Source organism: Eschrichtius robustus, chromosome 11, assembly GCF_028021215.1.
Source record: "Eschrichtius robustus isolate mEscRob2 chromosome 11, mEscRob2.pri, whole genome shotgun sequence".
Classification (NCBI taxonomy): domain Eukaryota; kingdom Metazoa; phylum Chordata; class Mammalia; order Artiodactyla; family Eschrichtiidae; genus Eschrichtius; species Eschrichtius robustus.
In genome coordinates, this window is record NC_090834.1 from 51,415,824 (window position 1) to 51,443,233 (window position 27,410).

The following is a 27,410-nucleotide window of genomic DNA, read 5'->3' on the forward strand; positions in this document are numbered from 1 at the left end:
CACTTTAGTCCACCCCCTTAATTTCACAAATGGGGTCATTAAAACTTAACAAGTTTCAATAAATTGCCCAAGGTGAGATAGCTAGTTAGTGGCAGAGCTGGAACTAGAGCACATTTCCTAAACCCAAGTCCCATAGTTTCCAAGTTTAATTCAACAAATATTTACTGAGCAATAATAATTATATTGTGAGGCAATGACAAGGAGGGTGTGAGTTTACAAATAAAAGATGGCCCTTGCTCTTGAGAAGCTTATAATCTAGTAGGAAAGGCAAACATGCCCACATATAATTATAAAACTCACCATAATGGAATGACTTCAATAGCAGGGAAGATCCCACATGCTGTCACTGTATGTCTCCCTTTCATCACTCAGCACATTTGTTTGTTCAAGGAGTTCTGCCCTGCTAAATTGTTAGCTATAGTTCGCTAATTTATCCCTAGCATAGTTCCTGGTACAGCATAGGAACTCAATAAATATTTATTGAACAAAGTGAAAAGGCACAAGAGCAAAATAATGTGGAATCACAGAGGAGGGAATGATTAATTAAATGTGAATTTGAAATGTACAGGCCAAAGCAAAGCCAATTAGGTAAAACTTTACTGAAATGTCAAGTCTCTAAGGAGAGGAGATCATTGAGCTGGAAGAGGGCCTGTCATTTCTATTAATCCATACCCCTGCCTTTAGGCCAATCCACAGATAAATTACCTCTGACAAGTCAGAATCTGGTTTATTTTTAACTGAGAAGTTTTGTTTTTTTTTTTTTTAACCTTTTGATAAATTTAGAAAATATTTATTACAAATCATTCATCAGAAAAATAAGAGCATGTAAAACTTAGACCAGAGAAAGGCTGATTCCAGTTTATGGTTCTTTCTCAAATCCTGAGTGTCACAGCCCCCAAACTCCAGGTAGATTGCTTCAGGGGGATCTCAGTGGTATGTGTCAGACTGTCCCACAGTCAGAGGAAGGTCCATTTTATATTTGTTCCAGTTTGCTTCTGTGCATAGCATCATTCAACCTGACTCTTGTGTTTTATCTTTTCTGAGATTTATTTCCTCAGTTTGTGACTGTTTCCTCCCTCCTTTGCTTTCTTCTTTTTGCCCTTCCTTCCTTCCTTCCTTCCTTCCTTCCTTCCTTCCTTCCTCTCTTCCTTTCTTCCTCACTTCCTTCCTCCCTTCCTTCTTCCTCCCCTTCCTCTCTCTCTCTTTTTTTCAGTCATGAGTCAATACCATAATATTAGTTTTGCACATTTTATTTTTCATACATTTCCTCTCTCATGAAACTCAGCACAGGGGATGGCACATGCCTGTGCCCTGCCTAGGAACCCCACACTACTTTGCCTGTTCCTAGAAACCAGGAGAGAGTCAGTAGAGCATCTAGCATTGGAAGAATGAGACCAGCACTTGGAAATAACACACTCAGAATGTTACACATGTTAGACTCCCAAGAGTCTGATCAAAAGCCAAGAGTTCCCCCCACCCATTTAAATCAATATACTTTATTTAAATTAACTTTCAAGTTTATTAAGGCTTGGACAAGCGCACATTGTTGTCTTGTACGCAATAAGCTCAGTGATAAGTGCTGTAGTTACTGTATTAAGAACTAAGGAAGGTAAAGACGAGTATAAAAAATAACTATGAGTACAAAATTATGTTAATGGATACACACTACAAAAAGATGTAATTTGCGACATTGATGACAAAGTGTGGGAGAGAAGTAAAAATGTAGAGTATTTATATACACTTGAAGTTAAATTGTTATCAGCTTATCAGGTTAAAATAGATTGTTATAACTGTAAGATATTTCATGTAAGCCACGTGGTAACCACAGAGAAAATACCTATAGAAGATACACAAAAGAAAATGAGAAAGGAATCAAATCATGTCACTACAAAAAGAAAAAAAAAGTCAATGAAACACAAAGGAAGATAGCAAGAGTAGAAAAGAGGTACAAGAAAGCTACAAGACAGACAGAAAACAATTAACAAAATGACAATAGTTAGTCCTTCCCTATCAATAATTACTTTAAATGTAAATGGGTTAAACTTCACAGTCCAAAGACATAGAGTGGCTGAAAAAAAAAAAAAAAAAAAGATTAAACTATGCACTGTCTATAAGAGAGGCACTTTAGACTTAAGGATACATATGGGCTGAAAGTAAAAGGATGGAAAAAGATATTCCAGGCAAATGGTAACCAAAAGTAAGCAGGGGTAACCATACTTATATCAGACAAAATAGACTAAGTCAGGAACTGTCAAGAGAGACATTATATAATCATAAAAGGGTCAATTCACCAAGAAGATATAACAGTTATAAATATATATGCAACATCAGAGCATCCAAATACAAATCTTCCTTGACTTACAGTGGAATTAAAATATATTGAAAATGTCATCAGCCAAAAATGCATTTAATATACCTGACCTACCAAACATCATGGCTTAGCCTAGCCTACCTTAAACATGCTGAGAACATTTACATTAGCCTACAGTTGGACAAAATCATCTAACACAAAGCCTATTTTATAACAAAGTGTTGAATATCTCATGTGATTTATTGAATACTGTACTGAACATGAAAAACAGAATGGTTGTATGGGTACAGAATGTTTGTAAGTGTATTAGTTATTTACCCTTGTGATCACACGACTGACTGGGAGCTGTGGATTGCTCCTGTTGCCGAGTGTCATACTGCATATCACTAGCCTGTGAAAAGATCAAAAATCAAAATTTGAAGTACAGTTCCTACTAATGTGTATCACTTTCACATCATAGTAAAGTAGAAAAATTATAAATTGAACCATTGCAAGTCAGAGATAGTCTGTATATGAAGCAAACATTGACAGAACTGAAGGGAGAAATGAACAGCAACACAATACTAGAGGATTTCAAAACCCCACTTTCAACAACAGATAGAACACCCAGACAGAAGATCAATAAGGAAACAGAGGAGTCAAACAATACTACAGTTCAAAAGAACCTAACAAACATATACAGAGCATTCCACCCGATAGCAGCAGGATACACATTCTTCTCAAGTGTTCAAGGAACATTCTACAGGATAGATCACATGTTAGATTACAAAATAAGGCTTAGCAGTTTTAAGAAGATGGAAATCATACCAAGTATATTTCCAACCACATGGAATGAAACTAAAAATCAGTGACAGAAGGAAAACTAGAAAATTCACAAATATTTGGAACTTAAACAACACATTCTTGAACAATCAGTGGGTCAAAGAACAAAGCAAATGAGAAATTTAAAAATATCTTGAGAAACAAAAACAAAACACAACATACCAAAACTTGTGGAATGAGGCAAATGCGGTACTAAGAGGGTAGTTTATAGTGATAAATGACTATATTTAAATAAGAGAAAAGGTCTGAAATAAACAACCTAACTTTACACCTCAAGGAACTAGAAAAAGAAGAACAAACTAAATCCAAAGTTAGCAGAAGGAAGAAAATGGTTAAGATTAGGACAGAAGTAAATGAAGTAGAGAATAGAGAAACAAAAGAAAAAAAACAACAAAATTAAGAGCTATTTTTAAAAAGATAAACAAAATTGACAAACCTTTAGCTACATTAACTAAGGAAAAAAGAAAAGACTCAAATGAATAAAATAAAGAATGAAAGAGGAGAGTTACATTTGATGCCACAGAAATTAAAAGGATTGGGACTACTATGAACAATTATATACCAACAAGTTGGATAACTTAGAAGAAATGGGTAAACTCTTAGAAACATACAACCTACAAAGACTGTATCATGAAGAAATAAAAAATCTGAACAGACCTATAAATAGTAAGGAGATTAAATCAATAATCAAAAACCTTCCAAAATGAAAAAGCTCAGGACCAGATGGCTTCACTGGTGAAATCTACCAAACATTTAACAGGAAAACATATCAATCCTTCTCAAACTCTTCCAAAAAATTGAAAATTCAGAAATACTTCTCATGAGCCCACATTAATATGATACCAAAGCCAGAAAAAGACACAACAAAAAAACTTCAGGCCAATATTCCTAATGAATGAATGCAAAATCCTTCACAAAATAGCAAACTGAATTCAACAACACATTAAAAAGATCACACACCATGACCAAGTGTGATTTATCCTTGGGATGCAAAGATGGTTCAACATATGAAAAACAATCAATGTGATCACATTAGCAGAACAAAGGATAAACATCAGTGATCATCTCAACAGATGCAGAGACACACTGACAAATCTCAACATTCTTTCATGATAAAAATACTCAATAAACTAGGAATAGAGGGAAATGACTTTAACCTAATAAAGGCCATAGATGAAAGGCCTATAGCTAACATCATACTCAATGGTGAAAAACTGAAAGCTTTTCTCTAGGATCAGGACCAAGATAAAGATGCCCACTGTCACCATTTCTATTCAATGTTGTATCGCAAGTTCTAACCAGAGCAATTAGGCAAGGAAAACAAATAAACGTCTTACAAATCAGAAAGGGAGAAGTTAAATTATCTCTGTTCACAGAAAACATTATTTCATGTTTAAAAAGCCCTAAAGATTCCACACATACATGCACACAAAAAAATACTGTTAGAACTAATAAATGAATTCAGCAAAGTTTCAGTATGCAAAATCAATATACAAAAATTAGTTGTCTTTCTACATACTAACAATGAACAATTTCAATAGATAATTAAGAAAACAAACTTGTTTACAATAACGACAAAAAGAATAAAATAGGAATAAACTTAACCAAGGGAGTGAAAGACCTGTACACTGTAAACTACAAAACATGGATGAAAGACATGAAAAAAAGACACAAATGTTCAAAGATTGGAAGACAACATTTTAAAATATACTACTCAAAGCAATCTACAGGTTCAGTGTGATCCCTGCAAATGTCTCAATGGCATTCTTTCAGAAATAGAAAAAAAAAATCCTAAAATTCTTGTGGAAACACAAAAGACTCTGGATAGATAAAACAATTTTGAGAAAGGAAGACAAAGCTCACATCTGTTAGTATGACCAATATCAAAAGCAATGACAACAACAACAACAAAACCTAGAAAATGCATTAGTGAGAATGTGGAGAAAATTGGAACCCTGTGCACTGTTGGTGGTAAGTGGGAATGTAAAATGGCTCAGCTGCTGAGGAAAACAGTATGGAGGTTCCTCAAAAAATTAAAAATAAAAGTACCGTATGATCCAGCAACCCTACTTCTGGGTATTTGTCCAGATGAATTGAAATTGGGATCTTAAAGAGATATTTGCACTCCTGTGTTCACTGAGGCATTATTCACATTAGCCAAGAGGTGGAAGCAGCCTAATTCTCCACTGACGGATTAATAGATAAAGAAAATGTGGTATATACGTACAGTGGAATATTATTCAGCCATAGAAAGAGGAAATCCAGTCATGTGCTATAATATGGATGAACCTTGAGGACATTATATGAAATGAAATAAGCCAGTCACAGAAAGACAAATACTTCATGATTCCATTTATACTATATGAGGTATGCAAAAGTAGTGAAATTCATAAAGGCAGGAAGTAGAGTGGTGGTTGGCAGGGGCTGGGAGGAGGGAAATGAAGAGTCACTGTGCAATGGGAATAGAATTTTAGTCATGCAAGATGGAACAGTTCTAGAGATCTGCTATGCAACATTGTGCTTTATAGTTAACAATATTGTACTGTACACTCAAACCTTCGTTTGGAGGGTAGATCTAATATTACGTATTTTTTAACCACAACTTTTTAAAAGGAACTAAAGGGGATGACTATTATGGATAATAATGCTGTTTAATTTTTTAACTTTCTAACTTGGTGGAGAGGAAGAGATGTCATCGTGCCTTTCTGCTCCCTAATACATACTTGTAATATACTGTGAAATCAGTACACCTTTTGGACTATATCATTTTAAGAGGAACGTGCCTTTGGTGGCTGGAGTTTGGGATTCTCTCCCTGCTTTACCACTGACTGGCTTCTGACTCGGGGAACCACTCCCCGTTTTGTACCATCTAGCTATAAAGGGAGAACAGCCTGAAAACACTTGAGAGAAAAACACAGCTGTCAGGAAGAGCAGCTTTTATGAATGAAGATCTGGCTAAAATAAACAGAAGGCATTTCTATGTTTTAGTATTATAAGACCACTAGCAAATTTCTTCAAAAAGATAAATTTGTACACTTACACCACTCAGCCACTGAAATGTTTTACATAATGAATGACCTTAAGAACACATTGCTATTTTGTGTTTAAATTCAAAATGCTTATTTGTTCATTTTACACTAAGATGTAGAACATAGACCCAGATACCTATGTTGGAATAACCACTGAAGAACAATTTTATCTTCTTTCTTGCTTAATTTATTTTAATAAACACTAAACGCCTTTTGTGCTTGGTTCAGAGGATGCAAATGCAAAAAAAGAGCCGTCTCCCTTCCCTAATGGCTGTTACTTACATTCTGTTTGAGGAGAATGGCACAAAACAAGTAATAGTGTAATTCTTGTTTTAATTGCAGTTGTCGTAAGTATCATAATAGAGGAGCACAGGTGCTAAATGAATGTTTAATGGGGGGATGACTTAATCTGTTCTGGAAGGGGGTGGGGCAGTGTCCAGGGAATGCTCTCTTAAAAGGTGACATTTGAGTTGAGCTCTGGAATGCAAGGAGGACTCCAGAATTTCTGAATAGAAGGGGCTTTGAGATGGCAATCTGGTAGGAAGTAAGCTCTGGTAGACTTGTTTTGGAGCTGTATTTCATAATGAGCCCACTCTTTTTAGATTGTATTGTGTGTTTCCTTGAGATAACTTTTGGGAGGTTGTATCTTGATGCACCCTACAGAAGGGTGAGTAGGAATGAATTATGTGGAGGTGTGAAGAGGGGAAGAGAACACGATAGTTGGAGGGTTAAACAAGGGAGTGAGGGATGGGTGAGACTGGGGAAAGCAGTAGAGGCTGGGTCACACAGGGCAGGATTAAGGACCGTGCAAGCCACTTTAAAGATTGTATTCTCTGTGGGGATAAAGATTCCCAGAAAACGAGACTTTATTGACAGTTATCAAGCAGGGTAGAACCTAATCAGATTCTCACCTTGGAAGAAGTCACTCTGGCCACTACATGAGCATGAATTGGAGTAAAGGTGTTGCCAGAGGCCAGTTACGAAGCTGTTTCACAAGTTTTACGGAGAAGTGAATGGTAGCTTAGACTAGGATGGTCATCATGGTGATTGAGAGGAATAGACAAAAGTAGAAGACACTTACACAGACAAATACTGTAGAGTATAACTGAATATGCCAGGTGGATCTGGAAAGAGTCACAGGAGGCGTGACATTACTTTAATCCGGAAGGCTGAGAACAACTTTCTTGTAATACTGTGGTTCATCATTTAGGTTAAATTGTTAAAATATGTAAATTATAAATGATTATTACCATTTATCAATATTCCTTTCAGATTCTCTAAGAAATGTCATATAACCTGTACTCTTATTTCTCTAATAGTGTTACAGAGTTGGTTAGAATAGAATAAATATGCATTTCCTGAAAACCATTTGACAATTTGGCCTTTTCAATTCAGATTAATCCCCTCCCCACCAGCATCCACCCAAATCCAAGTATATTAGTGAGAATTTGGGACCTTTAAAATTTTTTTTCTACTCCCTATTAAATCCTCTGTCCAAGTTAAATCTCTGTAGCAATAAGGATGTGTCCTTGCACACTGTTAATTCATGCTTACTTTTGCCTCATACGATTTATCATTAAACTGGTATAAGTATTTTGGAAATAATTTTAGAACCTAAATTACCTTAAATATTCTGGGTTCTCTCTTATTTTAGAAGGTAATTGTGCTTAGTTCTGGAGATTGCCTAGGCTGAAGGTTTTAGATGTAGAAGAATATTAATTTGTTAGCATTTGTAACATCTCTAGTCTTTGCGGTCACAGGAATTCATTGTACATACTTTTCAAATCAAGAGAAATTGTGTCTAATGCTTTATACCATTTTTTGATTATCTAACACATTACTTGTGGCTGCTAAAGGGCTTTTCTGCTACCCAGCCATCCTTTAGCAAGCACTTAGCTCTTCTTTCGTAATTAATATTTTCATTTCTCATATGCATAGAGCGCCTGAAGGAAATTTTATCTGGAAAAGAATCTGCATAGTGTTTTAGTACAGTACAATTTATTTAGTAATTCATCTTTTCTATTTATTTTTTATTAAACAAATCAAGCCAGGATTTTAGTTTTAAGCCCTTGCTTTAAAATGGGATTATATGAAATCGTGTGTGTGAAACTTTTGAAAATGGTAAAGCACTATAGAATTTAAAGAAACTTTCATTCAGTAAAAACAAATTTTAAATAAAATAAAATAAACAAAAACCTTCTAGTGGTTGTTCTATGGAGGCACTACCAGGTCAATGAGAGGTCAGTAAGATGTATCTCATCTAGGCATTGCTCTGTGCACCATATGCCCATGTTAAATCACAATGATAAGTAAGATGTGGACTTGTGCACCAGTAATTCTCGTTTTGCCAGACTTTCATGTCATCCTATGGTCATTACAATTGACCAATTACAGTTGATCAAATTGAATTATCTTTAATTAGTAGGTCTGTTTCATAGTACAGTGGGCTAGCAGGACATATTTATCTGTTTTAAGTGGTCTGTCCACAGACTTGGAAAGCCAAACGTCATTTTTGTAAAGAAAAAAATAACTGGGGGGGAGGGGGAGAGAGGAGGCTAGAATTATTTTATACGTATTAAAGGGAAAGTACAATTTCAATAGTTTTGAAGTACATTTAACGAAAGTGTGCTGTGGTCTTTAAGATCTTTGGAGGAAAGTCACATTAGTTAGGCAATATGTAATATTTATTTCTCTATATAGAAATGACATGCAAAGGTTATTAAAACAGCAATTCTCTTGTCTTTGTGATGGGAAGAAATAGCTGATTCCAAAGAACTCATTCGTAACAGATTTAGGTCCCTATGAAGATTTATAATATCTTTGAGTAGTGCCCAGCCAGGAAATTTTCTGTCTTGCTGCAAGCTGCACACACCATTACAAAATTATAACAAATTCACATTGACTCCTGCACAGATTGATTCTCATACTTGAGAGGCAAATGGATGAGAACAGGGCATGTATTCCCTGAAGATTCAATGGGCCTCTGAGCAATGAAATCTGCCTGAAAAACTGGAGACGCATCTATGGTTAGATAAGATTGGATAGAGCCAAACTTATCACTTCCTTACATTCTCATTTGGAGGGTGATGGATTGCCATCTCACATCAAGTCCTACTGTACAGCCATGCATCATGGTGACACCAGATAAATATGAAGTTCTCTAGGGCTTTATTTGACCCAGAAGGTCATTCAGCCATTATCCCTTGATTCAGCATAAAAAAATGAGGAGGTGGGGAGGGAGGGAGGAAGGAAGAGGAAGAAGAAGAGAAAAAGAAAGGGAGATAATTTTCTGCTCCTTTTCTCACTGCGTATCACATGATGATCTATTTGCCTCAATTTTATGTTTGTAGGTATTGATAGTGATTCCTTGTTCCTCTTTCAGAAAGAAATACCATTAATGCCATTGTTATATCTACCCAACAGTTCAAGTCTTCACGTTTTTGTGGCAAATTGCCTTAATATCTCAAAATCAACACTAAAGCCAACCTTAAAAAATAGTTTGTTTCTGGAGCACTGCTGAATCAAATATTATTTTCAAAAAGTGTTAGTCAACTCCGTCATTCTTCTACTCTTTACTTCTATTAGACATCCACCCAAGCATCTATTCATCCATCCAAAAATGTATTTATCATAAGCCTGCTATGATGTGCTGGGCAGGCAGTGGGCTAGGAGCTTGGGAAAAAATAGTCAATAACAGACCCAGGCCTGCCCTTTGAACTGACACATATGGGTCATTATTATTTAGCAAAGGTGTTTTGAATGCTTACTGTGCCAGGCAAGGTACTTATATCAACCCCTTGCACAGAATTTGGGAAAGGTCTCTTTCATGCAGATACACGAAAAGAGAAAATCCTGCTCCTCCCTTTCAGGACTTTTATATATAACAGTGATTTATCTAGGGAGTCCTAGTGTTGAAATGTAGAATATGTTGTAATCATGGCTTTTGAAACAAGAACCTTGTCAATTCAGATAGAAATGAGGTCTACACTGCCCCAGCACCTGGTTAGTCCACTGCGAAAGTGGGTCTGATGGCACCTGATGGTCTATAAATAGAATAACTATATCATGGGATTATATCACACTTGTTTGGTGCTGCATAGATGGCAGTTTGCTTCCCAATCAAACCAAAATTATTTCCTTAGGGATATGTGATAGGGATAGGCATTTTGGCAATAGATATGGAAAGTTTCAAACAGAATAAAAATTCTAAGTGCTGTAGTAATTAGCCTTTCCCTTTCCTGAAAACACTATGCATGTCTTCTGCAAACATACTAAAATTTAAAATTTAAAACAATCATGTCCTCTTTGGAAGGCAATTGCTTTAAATTGGATAGATTTCACTCGTTTTTTAGTGAAAGAATTTGAAAATTCTGTCTTTGGAAACCAAAATACTGGATGGCAGAATTAGATGTCTTTCACTTTAAAATGCAGACTCTCTCTGTGGTGAATGTATTTGTTGTGGTAAAGTATTTGAAAGGAAATCCTCAGAATAATTTGGGGTAAGGAAAAACACTGTGTTAAAATAAGCCAACCCATCAGTTTGGAACTTTGGAAATTGCTTTATTTTTGAATCAGAAAGAATTAATAATTGTTCATAGCATAAATAATATATGTCTGGACTATAATATATAATCATGTTCTAAAACAAACTTCCAAATTTTAAAGCACTCTGGTATAAGGCTGTGATCTAAGTGATTTTTCTGAATGAATCAATGTTCTTTAGAGTTAATACTGATGCTCTTATTTAGTTACCTCATGATTTGGTCTGTGTCTTGGCAAACCTCTCTCTAAATAAGTGATTCCTGTAAATGTTGGAAATTCTTTCACAGGTTAACGTCCCCATCATTTTGCATTGCTTACGCTATATTGTTTCAGCCTAGATATATTCTTTCTGGAAAGAAGGGTCCTGCTAGTCTGATAAGAAGCTCTCTTTCCTGAGGTCTGTATTTTGCGTGGGGATCAGCTAGAGAGGGAAAAGCCAGAATGCCAAATTGCGAAGAGTATGCTTTACTGTGGGGCTCCATCCAAAAAGGGTTTGTAACAGTGTACAGTCTTGTAGCCCAGCTGTGTGGAGCATTGATTGCTTCTGCCTAGAGCAGGGATACTGTCAAGTTGCTCTGTGAGTTGAGTCATCTATTGACAAAGAGCTACCAGCCCGCAGATAATGCTGTGCGGAGCTGCTCCCACGATGCACTGCTATAGCAGCTGTCAAAGATACTGAGGGAACCACGAGAGAGGAAAAAAAAAAAAAAAAAAAAAAGACTTTTACAACTGCCTGGAAGAAAGGGGTGTGAGGGGAGGAGACATTCCTGTGCAGAGCTGACCAAAGGCAAGAGTAGGCATCAGTGCAGTATGAATGCATACCTCACCAAGCAACACAGCTGCAGCCGGGGGTCCGATGGGATGGATGCCGGCAGGAACGCACCCACACTGATCAGGGATGCCCACTGCGCTTGTGGCTGGCAGAGGAGTCCTCAGGGGCTCGGGTACAGTTCTCAGACTATGCCCTCCTCGGGACCTGGGGGCCCAGCTTCAAACAGGACCAAGCTGGTCACCTTGTGGGACAGTGTGCGGAAAAGCTCCCACAAGACGAGCACCAAGGGCAAAGGGACTTGTGGGGAGCATTGTGCCTGCCCACATGGCTGGTTCAGCCCAGCACAGGTGAGCCTTTTCCTTGTGACTTTCCCGTGAGTATTGGAAGAAACTGAGAGCATGCTGGGGAAGGCTAGTATGGTTTGGAAACTTTGCTGAGTCCTCCTTGCTGACTGGGTACGCCTGTTTGGTAAATGGTAGGCCAGGAAATCCTGTAATTTTCACAGGTGTTTGTGGGCTCACACCTCTGTGTGGCCTGTGAAAGTCAAGGGATGCTGTGCTCAGTTTCTTTCAGTGACTTTTCCCCAAATTCAACTTCTCTAGTCCTCAGATGATTTTACTATTCTGTATCATAGACTTTAGCAGCACTTTTACTTCTAATCATTGTTAACTTTTTCTATTCTGCCTAGCCTAGAGTTTTGTCTTGTTTTTAAGGAAGAAAGAGAAAATGAACTTTAATCAGATACTTTCCATCTCTTTAAAGATAAAAAAAAACATTTATTTCTTCAGCTCTGGAAAGCAGCGATGTAAAGTATCCTATTCTAATTTTACTCTTATAATGCTGTGTACCTTTTCAGTGATGGAGAAGAAAATGTGTTTGTACTAAATAATTCATTTTATAAACAAAAGGAATACAATTGGAAGCAAGCTAGAGGACAATTACACTCAGAATAAAATAATGAAACCTTTCATTTATTCATAGAAGCAATAAGGTTATTTATATTAAAAAGTATAACTCGTATTCCCCTGTAACATATTTCTGAAGCAGATGTGCAGAGTCCCTTAATTTGATTCCTAGCTTATTCTTGCCCCAAACTACTAGCATTGTACCAGAAACGAAATTGGCTCATTTTTTCCTGTCTCCATCCAGAAGAGGGAAAACAACTTCCTGTAAATGCTATAAAATATAAATAAAAGGCACCTGTAATCATTGTCATAAATATAGAACTCCGTTCATAAAAATTCACTAAAAAGAGAAAAATCTGTGTTTGCAGAAAAAAATCCTCTCTTGCTTTTAATATGATTTTAGCATAATTAAGAAGTGGGTATTGATCATGAGTAAAATGTTATGATCTGAGAGGTGTAGAGAACATTCCAATTTTACTATTAGTTTTTTTTTTTAAGTACTTGTAAGTATATATCACTAGATCTTAATGCTACATATACATAACCTTATATATGGCTTTTGAGGCATTAATATCATGCATTTCAGCATCTTGATTTAAATCAAGACTGTATTGTCATTTTAGAATTAAACTAGTTCACCTTGAAGTGGAGCCTGATGTTTGGAAACTCAGTTATTTTTTAAAGTTAACATGAATTCCAAACTGAAGAAACAGTCAACAATTATGAAGTCCCTATTCTTTAACAAACACATGTGTTTAAACGTCTTTAGCCTATACCTCTTTATTGATTATGTTAAATTCTCAAGGCTTACATAGGCAGAGAAGGCAAACGCATCTAGCTTATGGATTTTGCACAGAGTAGAATATGCAAACATGCTTTATTTTTACAATTCTTTTTATCTAAGATGTAATAAACTTTTCATCATTGCTCAAACCAAAATCTCTAATACTATATTATAATAACTATGCTCAAAAAATCTTGGTACATTCTTCATCAACCAAGGGAAACTTTTCCCTTCCTTGCTTTTTAACAAAGTCAGCCTCCTACTTGCTTAAATTTATAGCCATTTAATGCTTTAAAGATTGAAATAGACTCTGCGCTGATAATTAAAGATCCAGTGACATATGAGAAGGCAATGAAATGAGGCAGCCACTATCTCCCATTATTCTTTTGTATACACATTTCTCTACATTTTTCTCTCTTATTCACATGTACTTTATTACTTGCTAAGAACAGTTACTCCCCAAATAACGGAGAACCAATACCATATCTTTTAGGATCTTCAGTGTTGTGACACTCTTCTGTCAACTGACTCTTCCACCCTTTTACCATCTTAGTCCTAAAAATGTGCTATACTAGATTGATCAATCTCTCTTCATTCCACTCCCGTGCCCTTTCAAATATATTATGTTGAATAATTTTTAATGTGTCTGTATATGCATATGTGCATATATATATATATATTTAAATATCTCTATATTAATATAGAGATATATATTTAAATATCTCTATATTAATATAGAGATATATATTTAAATATCTCTATAATATCTAACTACTTGCATGTATTAACATATTTTCATGTGTATATAACTATACATATATACATGCATATACATATACACATATAAAAATTAAAGTTCTATATTATTCTTTTCTCTCCTAGAAATTAGTAGCTGTTCTTATAATGTTTTTTCTCTCTGTAAAGTATGTTGCCTTTACTTCTGATAGGTACTCGAAAATGCTGTTCTATGTATATATATATCTGTATTCATTTACATATACATCTATAAAATATGTCTAATATTTGAAATATACAGATATGTGTATGTACTATATGCCCATGTAAACTATCACAGAAACAAGAGTGTGTGTGTATGAATATGTGTCCATTAAAACTAAGTCTGTTTTGAGAATTTTTGGATACCATTTTTATCCCTTAAATTAACTAAAGATATCCTGTGAAATATTGTAAAATAAAAGATAGAGGCTAATGATAGTAAACCTTAGACTCCTTGATAAAGCAGAAAGAAGGAAAGTGCATGTTTTAGAGTTGCCTAGGGACCCATATGTGGTACAGAACGTGCCTGAGGGCTATTAAGTGTCTGGGAGCTGGGATCTTGCCTTTGGAGATAGTTGCTGTGTTACGTGGAAATCAGCAGTGTGATTTCCGGCTGCTATAATACAGGGCCACGGTAATGACTTGAGTTCCTCCCAAGGCTCTTTGCCAAACTCCTGTTATTTGGGGGTGCTCTGTACTAACAAGACTTTGTCGTTATGTTATTCCTCAGCAGGAATAAAAAACAGCTCCTGTCCCTTCTCAAATAAGTTTTCATTCCATTTGGATCTGTAGAATTAATATAACCATAATAATAGGTAAGAAAATGGAAAATTATAGTGTCCAGAAGTGAGTTCTAGAATGCACATCCAAGATAATAGTATCGGCCTTGGGGGAAAAAAAAAAAACCAAAAAAACATGTCCATCGCTGCTTATGCGGCATTTCTACCCAGTGCAGACGGGTCTGGGGAGGCAGCACAGAGAGTGAAGACTCGGAGACCAGGGTTCTATGCATTTGTTCTTCATTCATTCATTCATTCTTCATTTCTTTATTCAACTATCATTTCCTGAGTACCTACTATGTGCCACTCTGTCAGGCCCTGTGGATATAATAGGAAACAAAGTAGGTACCACCTCTACCGTTATGGAGCCTACGACCTACAATAGTATATGATACTTAGCAAATATATCATTATATACACAGAATAATAGCCTCATAAATCAAAATTTGGAAGTGAAACAAAGTTCCACGGAGTGCTGCAAATTCCATAGTAAATGTGTATTCAGGATATAAAGGGACCACAAAGGAGTAAGACAAAAATATCCTTTCTTTTTTTTTTTAAGAAAAGATACTGTATCTCTTTATGCCTACATTTCCTGTTTTGTAAAATTAGGATAAAAATAGTACTTAACTCATAGGATTATGGCGAGGAATGATTGACATAATACATATAAAGCAGTTAGCACAGTGCTTACATATAGTAGAGACTCAATAAATATTTGTGGAATGGATGAATGAATGAATCATAAATCCACAATAAAAGTTGGCTTCTGTTAACCTATTCCTTAATTCATTTTAACTGTTTTTCTGGGAAGAGAAGAGAGGTGAATTAGTGAAGACTTTGTAGAGGTAGTGTTACTTGGATGGAAGTGAATTGAATCTTGAAAAAATGTGTGTTTATCAAGTCGGCCAAGAGAGATAGGCTTTGGGGGCAAAAATAACAAAAACAGAAACACATGTAACACCCTGGTGTCTGTGTAGAGCTGCTCTTAGTTCTGTCTGCCCATGGAGAGAGGGGCAGGGGATCGGTCACAGAAAGCCTGGTGGGCCTTGGTGAAGACTGCTGAGTCAGCAGCACTGAGCCACCGTAGGATTCGAGGGTTCTGCCACACTCTGTGTTAGGCTTCATGGTTAAGGAACCCTTCTAGGCCTCAGTTTCTCTGTTTCTAAGAAAACTGATTTTCCTAAATGAACCTCTGTATCCCTTCCACAGCTAATATTCTGTGGCTCTGTCACCTGACATCCATTAATGAATGAGACACACTTTGGAAAGGATTTATGCTTTAGAGCCAGATAATCCAAAGTTTGAACTTACTAGCTCTGTGTGATCTCACTTGCTTAACCTCTTTAAGACTCATCTGCCCCTCTGTAAAACTTAGAATGATACAATCATGTTGCAGAAAAGTGTAATAAGAATTGAAAGTACTCTATCTAAAGAGCCAAGCATGGCACTTAGGACACAGGAATTGTTCAATTTAAAAAATGGTATTTATGATGACTAGTGATATCCAAATTGTGTTTTTTAACCTGAAGAACGTATTATCCATCGAATTAATTATCAGTATTGTGGTCCTTCATTAGAGTTTCTAGTTTGTCCACTGAATTTTCTGATGCCTCACTTAGAGTGATGAAGGTTAGGCCAGGCAACTGTTCAGAAACACTTGACACAGTACCACGTGATGGTGGGGTGTCATTTTCTCCTTCAGGGTTCTCAGAGGTTTACAATGGTGTACACTAAGGAAAAAAAAAAAATCATGTAAAATAGACTTGTATTGATAAACTAGCATTTTCATAAGCTTGCATTCAGAGGTGGGTGATGTTAGAGTTTCTCAGTACATACTGCTAGAAAAACTACATTTGAAGTATTTAGCCAAACTCTGTAAATCTTCCCTAACAGTCCCTCTACAGCTCCTCCAGAAATAGCAGTTTACAGGAACTTGAGTGCAGAGGACTTTTTAGTCCAAGAAGTAGGGTTGCCCTAGGCTGAAATCTCAGGCTCAGCGTTTGTCTGGTTAGAAAGATCTAACAGTTTGTTTTTAACTCTGTGGCTGCTTCTACTGATTCCTTCCATAGAGGGTCCCTTACTAAGGAAGAATAAGACTTTTTAGTCTCTGGAAAACACCAGCAGCCTCCAGGCAAGGGAAACATAAGAGAATAAGAGGTATCACAGAAGGAATAAAAGCACTGAGCATGCCTTGGGCAGATCTGAAGCCAGTCGGTCAACACTCCTGGCACCCCTGCTTCTGGATGCTGACATCGGCAGAGCCTTCTTTCTAAGGCAGGGCAGGAGAGACAAAGTACAGAGGGTGGAAAAGAAAAGAGCAAAGGTGACAGTATTTATCGAATACTCTCAACACCCACAATGTGTAAAGCCCTGTGCTAGGGTCTTTACATTAATCATTACTTGGAATTCTTCCAATAACAGTAAAAGAGTGATTAAATAATTCCCAATTTTTCAGGTATGGCAGCTGAGGCTAAGAGTAACTTGCTCACGAGGGCACAACTGATAAAGGCAGAACTAGTTTCAAATAAAGTTCTATCGGACTCCTGAACCTTTCCACCACATCTTACGGAAAGGCCTGTTTGAGGTACACTGGAAGGGAGAATACCCTCAGAGACCTCTTTAATTCTTTAATTTAACAGGAAATTTCCTTAAGGAATTGGAGTGTTTTACATGGTTGGGAGGACTGACGCCTCCTGGCAGAATCCCAGATTCCCCCGTTCTACTTCATTTTCTGGTCTCAGGAACCCTGAGTTGGTTGAGCCCTTAAAGAGCCCTTTGCTCTGTGATCGAGGTTAAGAACTACGCTGATCTGAAGCAGTGGGGTAGATTCCCACAGCACTGATGCCAGAATAAGATACTTGCTCTTAGAAAGACCCCATCATCGGTGGTTATTTGCAAATTGGATCTAATCTTGCAACATTTATGGTAAGGAAGCAGGAACCATGTATTTTAAACTTAATATAAGTACAAAATAAAAGTACAGGTAGAGTTTGTCTTTCGTAAGTCCAAGAGCATCATCTCACATTGCTGAATGGATGTGAATCTCATACACATTGTCTACCGACCTATGCATCTATTATGCCAAGAATCACATACCCCCCTTTAACACCACCATCTCCATTGGCCTTCTTCTTCGTTTTGATATTGTTTGATCTGTTACAAATGTAGCATCACCTGATTTTATTCTCCATTCTCTACTTTCATTCCTTTAATTTCCCAAAGGCATAGATAGATAGATAGATAGATAGATAGATAGATAGATATTTTATAATTATGTCAGAGCTGGATGGGAATTTAGAGGTCATCTAGTATATTTTCCAAAGGAGAACCTGAAGCCTAGAAAAGTTAAAAAGACTTGCCCAAGGCCATTCAAGGTCATTCAGTTTGTGGCAGAATTGGCCAGTGTCTTTGAACTCAGAATTCTTTTTACTGCTTCAGGCAGCTTTCCCTCTCTTCTCCCTTATGTGCGCCTCTTCACGAAGCGTGATTACCGACGAGAAAATTATTAAGCCTGCAATTTGTTGATAATGCAGTGTTGGGCATTATACAAAAAATTACATAAACCTTATTTCTATATTCCTATAATTCAGACCAGCAGTCCCCAAGGAGATAAGGAGAGAGACGAGCCATTAGAAATCATTTTACAAACGCATGGAGGGACTTATGTATTGATAATGACTGGGAGGTGATTCTGACATTAGGAGAAGGGGGCCAGGGATGCTGAATGCACTAGAATGTGCCGAGCAGTCCTGAACAATGAAGAACGACCCCATTAACTGCACAGTTTTTAACATTTCACTTCATATTCATGAAGGTTTTTTTTTTTTAAAGCACTTTATTTATTTATTTATTTATTTATTTATTTATTTATTTATTTATTTATTTATTTATTTATGGCTGTGTTGGGTCTTCGTTTCTGTGCGAGGGCTTTCTCTAGTTGCGGCAAGCGGGGGCCACTCTTCATCGCGGTGCACGGGCCTCTCACTATCGCGGCCTCTCTTGTTGCGGAGCACAGGCTCCAGACGCGCAGGCTCAGTAGTTGTGGCTCACGGGCCCAGTTGCTCCGCCGCATGTGGGATCTTCCCAGATCAGGGCTCGAACCCGTGTCCCCTGCATTGGCAGGCAGATTCTCAACCACTGCGCCACCAGGGAAGCCCCTCATGAAGGTTTTTTTTTTATTTTTAATTTTCTAAACCTAAAATAAAATTCAGTTTTATAAACAAAGTATTTTCTGTAAGGATTTAATAATCATTTAATATTCTAGAAATGTAACTCCTATGTAAATCAAGGGATCATTGTACTTTGTTCTGTTAGGAATTTTATCAGGAGTTGGTTCCCAGTTTGGAAAATCCCTATCTTGAGCAATATTGCTGCTCCTGGTATTTATGTCGTCGATACACCTCTCCTGTATCAGTTCACATTTGTAAATGTCACCTGCAAATATGTAACTGAAGAGACTTGAGGTCCTTTTAATAGACATAGAACCAAACATTTTAAATTGGTAGCAGCACTTGAAATACAAATAGTTCACCAAATTCCAATAAGATTGTTTTAAAAAATATTTTATTTGATTGCCATACCTTATATTTATTTTTAAAATGTTATCACACTATAAGAAATCTATTTTGTGAAAATTATGTGAAATTATTTATTTTAGAGTTTTCTGTTGTTTTCAGTATTACTCTGATATTGTTCCAAAGGTCATGTATACTCAGTTTCCCTGTAGGCTCTTAGGTGGCTGGGGTTCTCTAGTCCTCATTTTTTATCAAAGGACAGAGTCCCAAGATCTATTGAAGTGCTAGAAGTCAAATCAAATGTCTGTCTTTACATGAGGGGTAATTCCGAATAGGGATAGAGAGGTGATGATGATGATAGATAGATAGATAGATAGATAGATAGATAGATAGATAGATAGATAGATACATACATAGATACATAGATAGATACATAGATAGATAGATAAACTCCCTCACCGGTCTGCCCCATATAAAGCAGGGAATTATTTTGACACTAAGTTATAAGTAATTATTTTGACACTAAGTTATCAGTTTATTTGCAAAAATATGACACTTTTACTTTCTCCACTTTATCAGCAATCTTGTTAGATTATGTATATTTCAACTAAAGTATTTCCTTTGCTCTCTTATTATATACAAATGAACCATTATTACTTCTTCCAACACTTAATTTTCATATGTGTCTACTCTTCATATGTCTACTCTTTCACTTTTCCTGTGTCTCTTGCAGATGTGATATCTGGTCTCTTTATTCCACTTAAATCTAAATTTATTCGTTATAAGTACACGTAAGCATGTGACTACTTTATTACATTTTCTAGTATAGTTGGGCTCACAGATTGCCGTATTGAAAACATACTATCTTAACATAAAGTACTTTCTTTTTATTTCTTCTTTTACTTCAGTTAAGGCATTATTTTAAAATGTGTAGGCAGTTGTATTATCCATGAATTTCATTTCAGATGGAGAAAAGAGGGTATTACAAAACATGTATTATAAAATGGAAAGGCTGGGTAGAATTGAGAACACTGGTTAGATATTTGAAATTGTTATGTGTATTGTTATGTGTGTGTATTTAGCTTGCCTTCTAACTAGACCAGGAGTCAGCAAAGTATAGCCTACAGGTCAAATCCAACTTGCTACCTGTTTTTGTATAGCCTCTGAGCCAAGAATTTTTTTAAATATTTTTAATCGTTGAAGAAAATAAGAATAATAATATTTAATATAATTTTGTGAAAAATTATATGAAATCCCAATTATACTATTTATAAAGAAAGCTTTATTGGAGCACAGCCATGCTCATTTGTTTACACATTATCTATGGCTATTTTGGTACTGCAATTGCAAAGTTAAGTAGTTGTAATACAGACTGTAGGGCCAGAGAGTCCTAAAATATTTTCCTAAAATATTTTCTATCTGGCTCTTTACAGAAAAAGTTTGCCAACCTCTGCACTAGACTCTCAGCTTTCTATTTCCTTCTGATGGAATGTCCCATTCTGCTTAACAAAGCCTATATGTTACTTAAAAGTCTGGTTTAAGCACCCTCCTCTCTAATCCTTTCCAGTCCGTTTTAGCTCCTAAAACCTCTACTTAATGTGGTGTCCTGCACAGTTAGCACATTACCTGGCGTTGTGGTTAGTTGTTTCCTTCTCGGTCTCCTGATTAGAGAGTGAAAGATTCCTCATATGCCTAACTCATAGTCACCAGCTGTCCATTCATCTCTTTGTGACAATTTTGTAGTATCACTATTAAGTTCTGTTTTTGGACCCTGACTTCTCAGCTGCCCTGGTGGCTGTGGAGAGAAAAGACTATGTCTTGTCTACCTTTATGTCTAGCTGGGCACCATGCACAATTCACCTATCACATTGTATCACAGTTATGAATAAGTATCTATCTGCTTCTCTAAGCTGAATTCAATTAGAGCACAATCTGTTTATTTACCCTTGTTTTCCCAGTAACCCAGCATGTAGCAATCAGTCAACTAAGCGTTGTTGAATTCTGAATGAATATTAGCACGGGGCCTTGTACATAAAGGTACTTAAGTTTCGAATTTGATTTATTATTATTATTACTCATTATACAAGTGCCTTAAGATCAAGAGTGACATCTTCTGTCCTTAAAGTAGCTCTATTTAATAACAAACAGATTGTAATAAAAAGTTGTTAGCACAGATTTATTGCTTTGCATATTTGTCTTGTTTTTAGTTTGACTCAGATTCTTCTTTTTGGTGGTGCTGTTAAAATATGGGAATCACTGTTCAGAAATTATATTCTGCATTCAAGTGGGTCATGCTGTTCAGTGATGGAAGGTACTGAACTGCACTTTGAGAGGACAATCAGAAAAATAAAATCTGATTCTACACAGTTTCTTTGTCTAATTTAGGAGTCACTTGCTCTCTAGAAGGTTGAAATAATGTCGTGAACTATTATTTTATAATTAGTTTCTGTACAGTCTATTGTAGATTACATGACCTTTTTTCTCCTTCATTTTCGTCATTAAATATAAGTGCTCAGAGTATAGTAGTTGGCAGTACCACATTACAAATCCATAATTGAACACATTTGCACTTTATTCTGATAGGCTGTGCTATTTAGTTAGTGGTCAACATTGTTATAGTTCTTCAATAAGTAGTTCAAAAATGCACTAAGTTTAAAATTATATAAAAATTCCTAGATTTATATTACATTTTAGAGTGATTAGCAAATATATCTGCCTTTGCCAGACTGGGAAGGCAATCTTAGAAAATGCTTTTTGATTCTGTTTATATACTGATCATTCATTTCTCTGATCTATTTTATTTGTTTTCCATCACACATATTATTGCACTTCATTGCAATGTTTTGGGTTTTTTTTAAGACTTTATATTTTTAGAGCACTTTCACAGCAAAATTAAGAGGAAGATACTTGCAGTGTATATATTTTTTATTCTGTTCTCAACTTGAAGTTTTTTTAAATAAAAATAAAGTCTAAGTGGATAATCATAAATTCTCTTAGTTTAAAAGTGAGCATTTATATTACTTTTTAAAAATAATTTTATTGTTTGGTTTTGATGTAGAAATAATACAAGTTTATGGTAAAAAATATTATAAGCTAAAGATATGTTTGAAAAATATTAAAATAGCTATAATTCCACCTAGAGGTAACCACAGTTAGTATTTTGATACCTTTTTAGTTTCTTCAATTGTCTCTGCATATGTATCTTCAGAAAAAAAATGTAATATATTAACATGAGCTCACAGATGTACCTAAATATAAAGTATTGGTTATATGTGTCTGCTAGTGGGAAGTTAAGAATATAAAACTGTATTGCTTCTTTTACATTAACATTAATTATGAACATTTTTCTGTTAGTACAATATTTTTCTTTTTGACGTAATTTTAATGACTGCCAAAGATTACTGTTTCTACAAAAACTCATATTGTTGGACATTTAGGTTAAATAATTAATATAAACAATACTGAAGTAAGTTTTGGTGTACATTAACCTCTGATCAGTTTTCTCATTAGGATATATTTTCAGGAAAGGAATCAGTGAGTGAAGGGTGTAAATTTTTTTAGGCTTATAACGTTGTTGTTCAGTCGATTTTTATTCAACAATTAATTATTGAACAGTTCCCAGGTGCCAAAACACTGTGTTAATCAATGGGGACATAATGGAAAACAAAAGAGATTGATTCCTGCCCCATAGAGCTTAGAGTTAATTGCCAAATTGCTTCTAAAAGGACTTTACACATTTATAGTCCTCCCATTCCGGGAGTGTGTGAACATGTCTTTCCTCCTGTACTCTTGATGGTTCTTTCTTTATAAAAATCATTTATAAATTTGGTAAGCTAAAAATTGCATGCTGTTGCTTTCTAAATTTGCTTTTATTAGTTAATGAAGATGAATACTTTTCGTGTGATTGCAGCCAATTTTGGACACTATTATGGCATCTTCTATAACACCTAGCATAATGATAATACCCAGTTGGTAATTTAATACATGCTTAATTTGTTGACTGGATGGATGATAGGATGGATGCAAGGAAGGAAGGAAAGAAGGAAGGAAGGATATATACACAAATAAGTGAGTAGTTTCTGTTTAAAAGTTCTGATAAGGGACTTCCCTGGTGGCGCAGTGGTTAAGAATCCGCCTGCCAATGCAGGGGACACAGGTTCGATCCCTGGTCCGGGAAGATCCCACATACCGCAGAGCAGCTAAGCCCGTGTGCCACAACTACTGACCCTGTGCTCTAGAGCCTGTGTGCCACAACTACTGAAGTCTGCATGCCTAGAGCCCATGCTCCGCAACAAGAGAAGCCACCGTCATGAGAAGCCCGTGCACCACAACGAAGAGTACCCTCACTCACGGCAACTAGAGAAAGCCTGTGCACAGCAACGAAGACCCAATGCAACCAAAAATAAAATAAAATTAATAAAAGTCCTGGTAAGAGAAATTTCCACCTACCCTAAATATAGCAGTGTAGTTCTTAATCATCTTCATTAGTGATTTACGCCCCTTTTTCTCCTGTCACTGTAACTCTTCCTTGTGTCTGTTCTCTAGAAGGAAAAGAGCTGAATGCTCTTTTATTCACGTTGCTGTAGGTGAGCAAGATTGAATTGAATGACAGATGAAAAGGTAATTAGTACAACAGAGAGAAGTAGACAGACCATCTGACTGTGTAAACAGAGAATTTGCTGAGGAGTGCAGTGTGGTCATTAAATTGACAGGAAGAGATGTTGAAGAGGAAGAGTGATCTAACTGATCAGATGGAGAAGGGAAATATTCTGGAAATTTCCTGCCTATTTTATAGTATGTTTATATACGGTTAAGAATTTTATGAAATTTGTATATAGACATAGTCAAGGTTGAGTTGGATCCACATGTCTTAAAATGCAGGCAGGAAAATGCAGGTTGACTGCCCCTGAAAGTCAACCATAATATCTTAGAATGATTGTATGAAATTGTATCCTGTAAAACCACACCATTATTACATTGCTGATACCAATATTTAGAATTAAACTTCCATATGCAACAACTCTATGGACTCCCTTATCAAAACTAAGCACCTTCTGGCCATTCTAAAAAAAAAAAAAAAAAAAAAAAAAAAAAAATGTGAAGCCAACATATCAGTAATGTGAGGGCAGCTCTTTTCTAGTATAAGAGAGAACATCATTTTCAAAGGACTGAATGGAAAGGTGACAGAAAAATAGGTTGAGGATTGTAAGTAGACTAAGGACAGAAACTCTTGAGTTTATGAAAGAGCCTAGCATAATTGGAAGTTCCTTGTAGGCTTATAGTTATTATTTTTCCAAGAATTGAGTCAAAAACAGGTAACAGTTGACATTATGATCCTCATCCCTTTTTGTGCAGAAGCTTCAGCCCATTTTTCATTACTCTTCTTCTTTCCTACCCCGCACTGCTCTCAAACCTGTTTTACAATTCACTCAGTTTACCATGTTAGAGTATCAGGAAGTCATCGTCAGCTTCATCACCTTTCTACACCCAGGGCGATCACTAATTGATGACTAGTTGATATAGAATTCTATCTTAGAGTGTCTCAAATATTTTCCCATTTTACATTCACACTCTCGGTGCTTGAGTATAGATGTGCATTATCATTCACATAAGATATCTGCAAGCATCAGTGGCCTCCCAGATTCCTTTCATCCATTCTAAGTGTTTTTGTTGCCAAATTTATCTCTACACTCAGTTCCATTCGTAACATTCATTGATTTAAATAATTTAACAACTCCAGATCACTTAAAGGTAGTGCTTCACTTTAAATGTACTCTAACTTCTGGAGAAGGCTAGTATGTCTGGAAATGTTAATGGGTGGTTTATATTGGATAACATGTTAAGCAGTTGTTTATTTTTTATTATAGGATTTTTCAAAGCCTTTGGGGTTTTATATCTCCTGAAGGCAAGTAGAGTGTGCAGAGCATTTCTTAAATGTGTGTGATGATGAAATCTCTTTTTCACGGATTCATGTTTACCAGTATCTCACAAAACATAGTTAGCCAAACACTAGTTTACAAAATAAAACTTGTTTCCCTAGCAAAGCATTAGAAGTTGTCTTCAGTTTGGCCCCAACCTGCATTACCAACCCTATCTCCAGCCACTCCTATTGTATTCTGGTCACACCCCACCATTCACTATTCCCTGATTCCCTGAAGCCACCATGCAGTCTCCTGCCAAATCTTTTCTATGTCTCACTCTGTCTATAATGACCCTCCCTGTTTCTGTGTTTGGTAAAATTTCATTCATCATTCAAGGATCATCTCAAATGTTATCTTCTTTAAGCTTCTCTTTCTCTGTGCTCCTACTTTTCACTTAGCATTGTGATTGCTTACACTTCTGCTTCATTTACCATATTGGAAGCTTTGGGAGACCACAATTCATGCCTTATTTATTTCTGCATCTTTCCTGCTAGGATAGGGCCTGACATATTTTTTGAATCATTGAAAGAATGGTATCTTTAAAAATTGGTAAAGAGGAAATAGAGTCGTGTTAGGCAAGGCATGCTGGCGGGGTACTTCTTTAGGTAATACTGTGATCAGGTCCCTCTATCCTATTTTTGTCTCTCTTAAATCCCAGATAGCCATTCTGATAAGTATCCAGAGGGAATTGGGACTAAGAAGCTGACTCAGATTGGCTAAAATATACATGACATCACATTATGACAAAATCATTTATTTCAGTGAAAAATATAATTGTCAGATGAATTGAAACACCCATGTTCATAAAATTCATCTGTTTATTCATTCACAAAGATATATTGATCATCTGTTGATGTTCAGACCTAGCCTAGAAAGTTGAAAATATAGCAATAAGTACAGTTGGCAAGATTTGGAGCTTATATTGAGAAATACATAAAATTAACAAACAAATAAGACTACTTCAGATGGTGACATACTATAAAAAAATAAATAAACCAGAGCAATGTGATATGGCGGATAGGCTGGTGGAAGTGAGACTTCTTTGGATAAGACAGTAAAGTAAGAGAAGGCCTTAGTAAGGAGGAGACACTTGAATTGATATTTAAAAGATGAAGGTGGAAAGGGGACAATCTTCAGGTGATGTCACAAATAAAATAACAGCATGTTCAAGGACCCTAGGGTAGGAACAACTTTGATACGTTCCTGCAACAGAAGAAGCCTAGTGTGGTAAAAGAGAATATGGGGAAGAAGGACAGGAATGGAGGTTGGAGAATGAGGTAAGGCCAGGTCATGTAGACTTTGGAGACTGTGGAAGTGAGTCTGAATTTTATTCAAAGTTCAACAAGAAGCCATTGGGTTATTTTAAATAAGGACATGACATGATCTAATGTACATAGTGAGATGAGCTATGGAAGGAGGGGAAACTAGTTAGAATGCTATACAGCAGTACTTTCAAGGGAGAGACTGTGATGACTTGACGGAGCAGCAGTGGTTGTGGAGATCCACTGTATGAATTGATATATTTTGGATATAGAGCAAGAAGATGGATTAACTAGCGTGGGTTTATTTGAGCCAGAATATAACAAAATGAGGCAGATAAGAAGTCAAAGGTAACTTCCAGGTATTGGACTTCTTTCTTTGGGGGGTCAAACCATCTTCAAAATTTGTTAATTATTTTAACTCAGATGTCCAGATTCCTTCCCACCAGTAAGGTCCTAGATTGATGGACAAAGCTTGACTATCTGATTTCCCTTTTACTTTGCTTTCCTTCTTGACCCCAAACCTCATCCCAAACTTCTGGTTGATACAGTTTTTTCTTTAGAGAGGATAATGTAGTCATCAGTTCTGCTGGCCTGGATGTTCTTTCATTCCTTTAAGGTTACCTTGTGTGGCTGAGTTTTGATCTTATTAGGGAGATCATAATTTACCTCATGTTTAAGTTGGAAATTGGAAGGGTATCTTAATAAAGTCCCCAGATATTGACCACAAGGCAGTAGATCATGGCTCACCAAATATCTGATGTTGACCCTCCTCTTCCTCTTCAGCTCTGGCCTTGACCCCTCTCTCTAATACTTTCATGAGAAAGATATTTGAAATTTAATACAATTTAATATGTTGGATGATGAATATCATTTACCTAGGAAAGTCACCAGGTAAAGAGAGTTTGGATGGGATGCCAAGGAGGACATAAAGTAATCATTTGACCCTAAGGAAAACTATTTTAATTTCTTAGAGTATATGGTTGAAGCCT

The 27,410-nt window shown here is 36.2% G+C and overlaps 1 protein-coding gene across 7 annotated transcripts in view; it reads left to right on the forward strand.

The window, feature by feature from the left end:
• DLG2 (discs large MAGUK scaffold protein 2) overlaps nucleotides 1–27,410 on the forward strand; it is a 949,517-nt gene that overhangs the window by 113,340 nt on the left and 808,767 nt on the right. For 6 of the 7 annotated variants that reach the window (XM_068554426.1, XM_068554427.1, XM_068554428.1 and 3 more), the window contains exon 1: nucleotides 11,515–11,823. The exons of the other annotated variant lie outside the window; for it this stretch is intronic. In XM_068554426.1, the coding sequence (XP_068410527.1) occupies nucleotides 11,515–11,823 (309 nt within the window). Of the gene's footprint in view, nucleotides 1–11,514; nucleotides 11,824–27,410 lie in introns of those variants that run through there. 7 annotated transcript variants of the gene reach the window in all.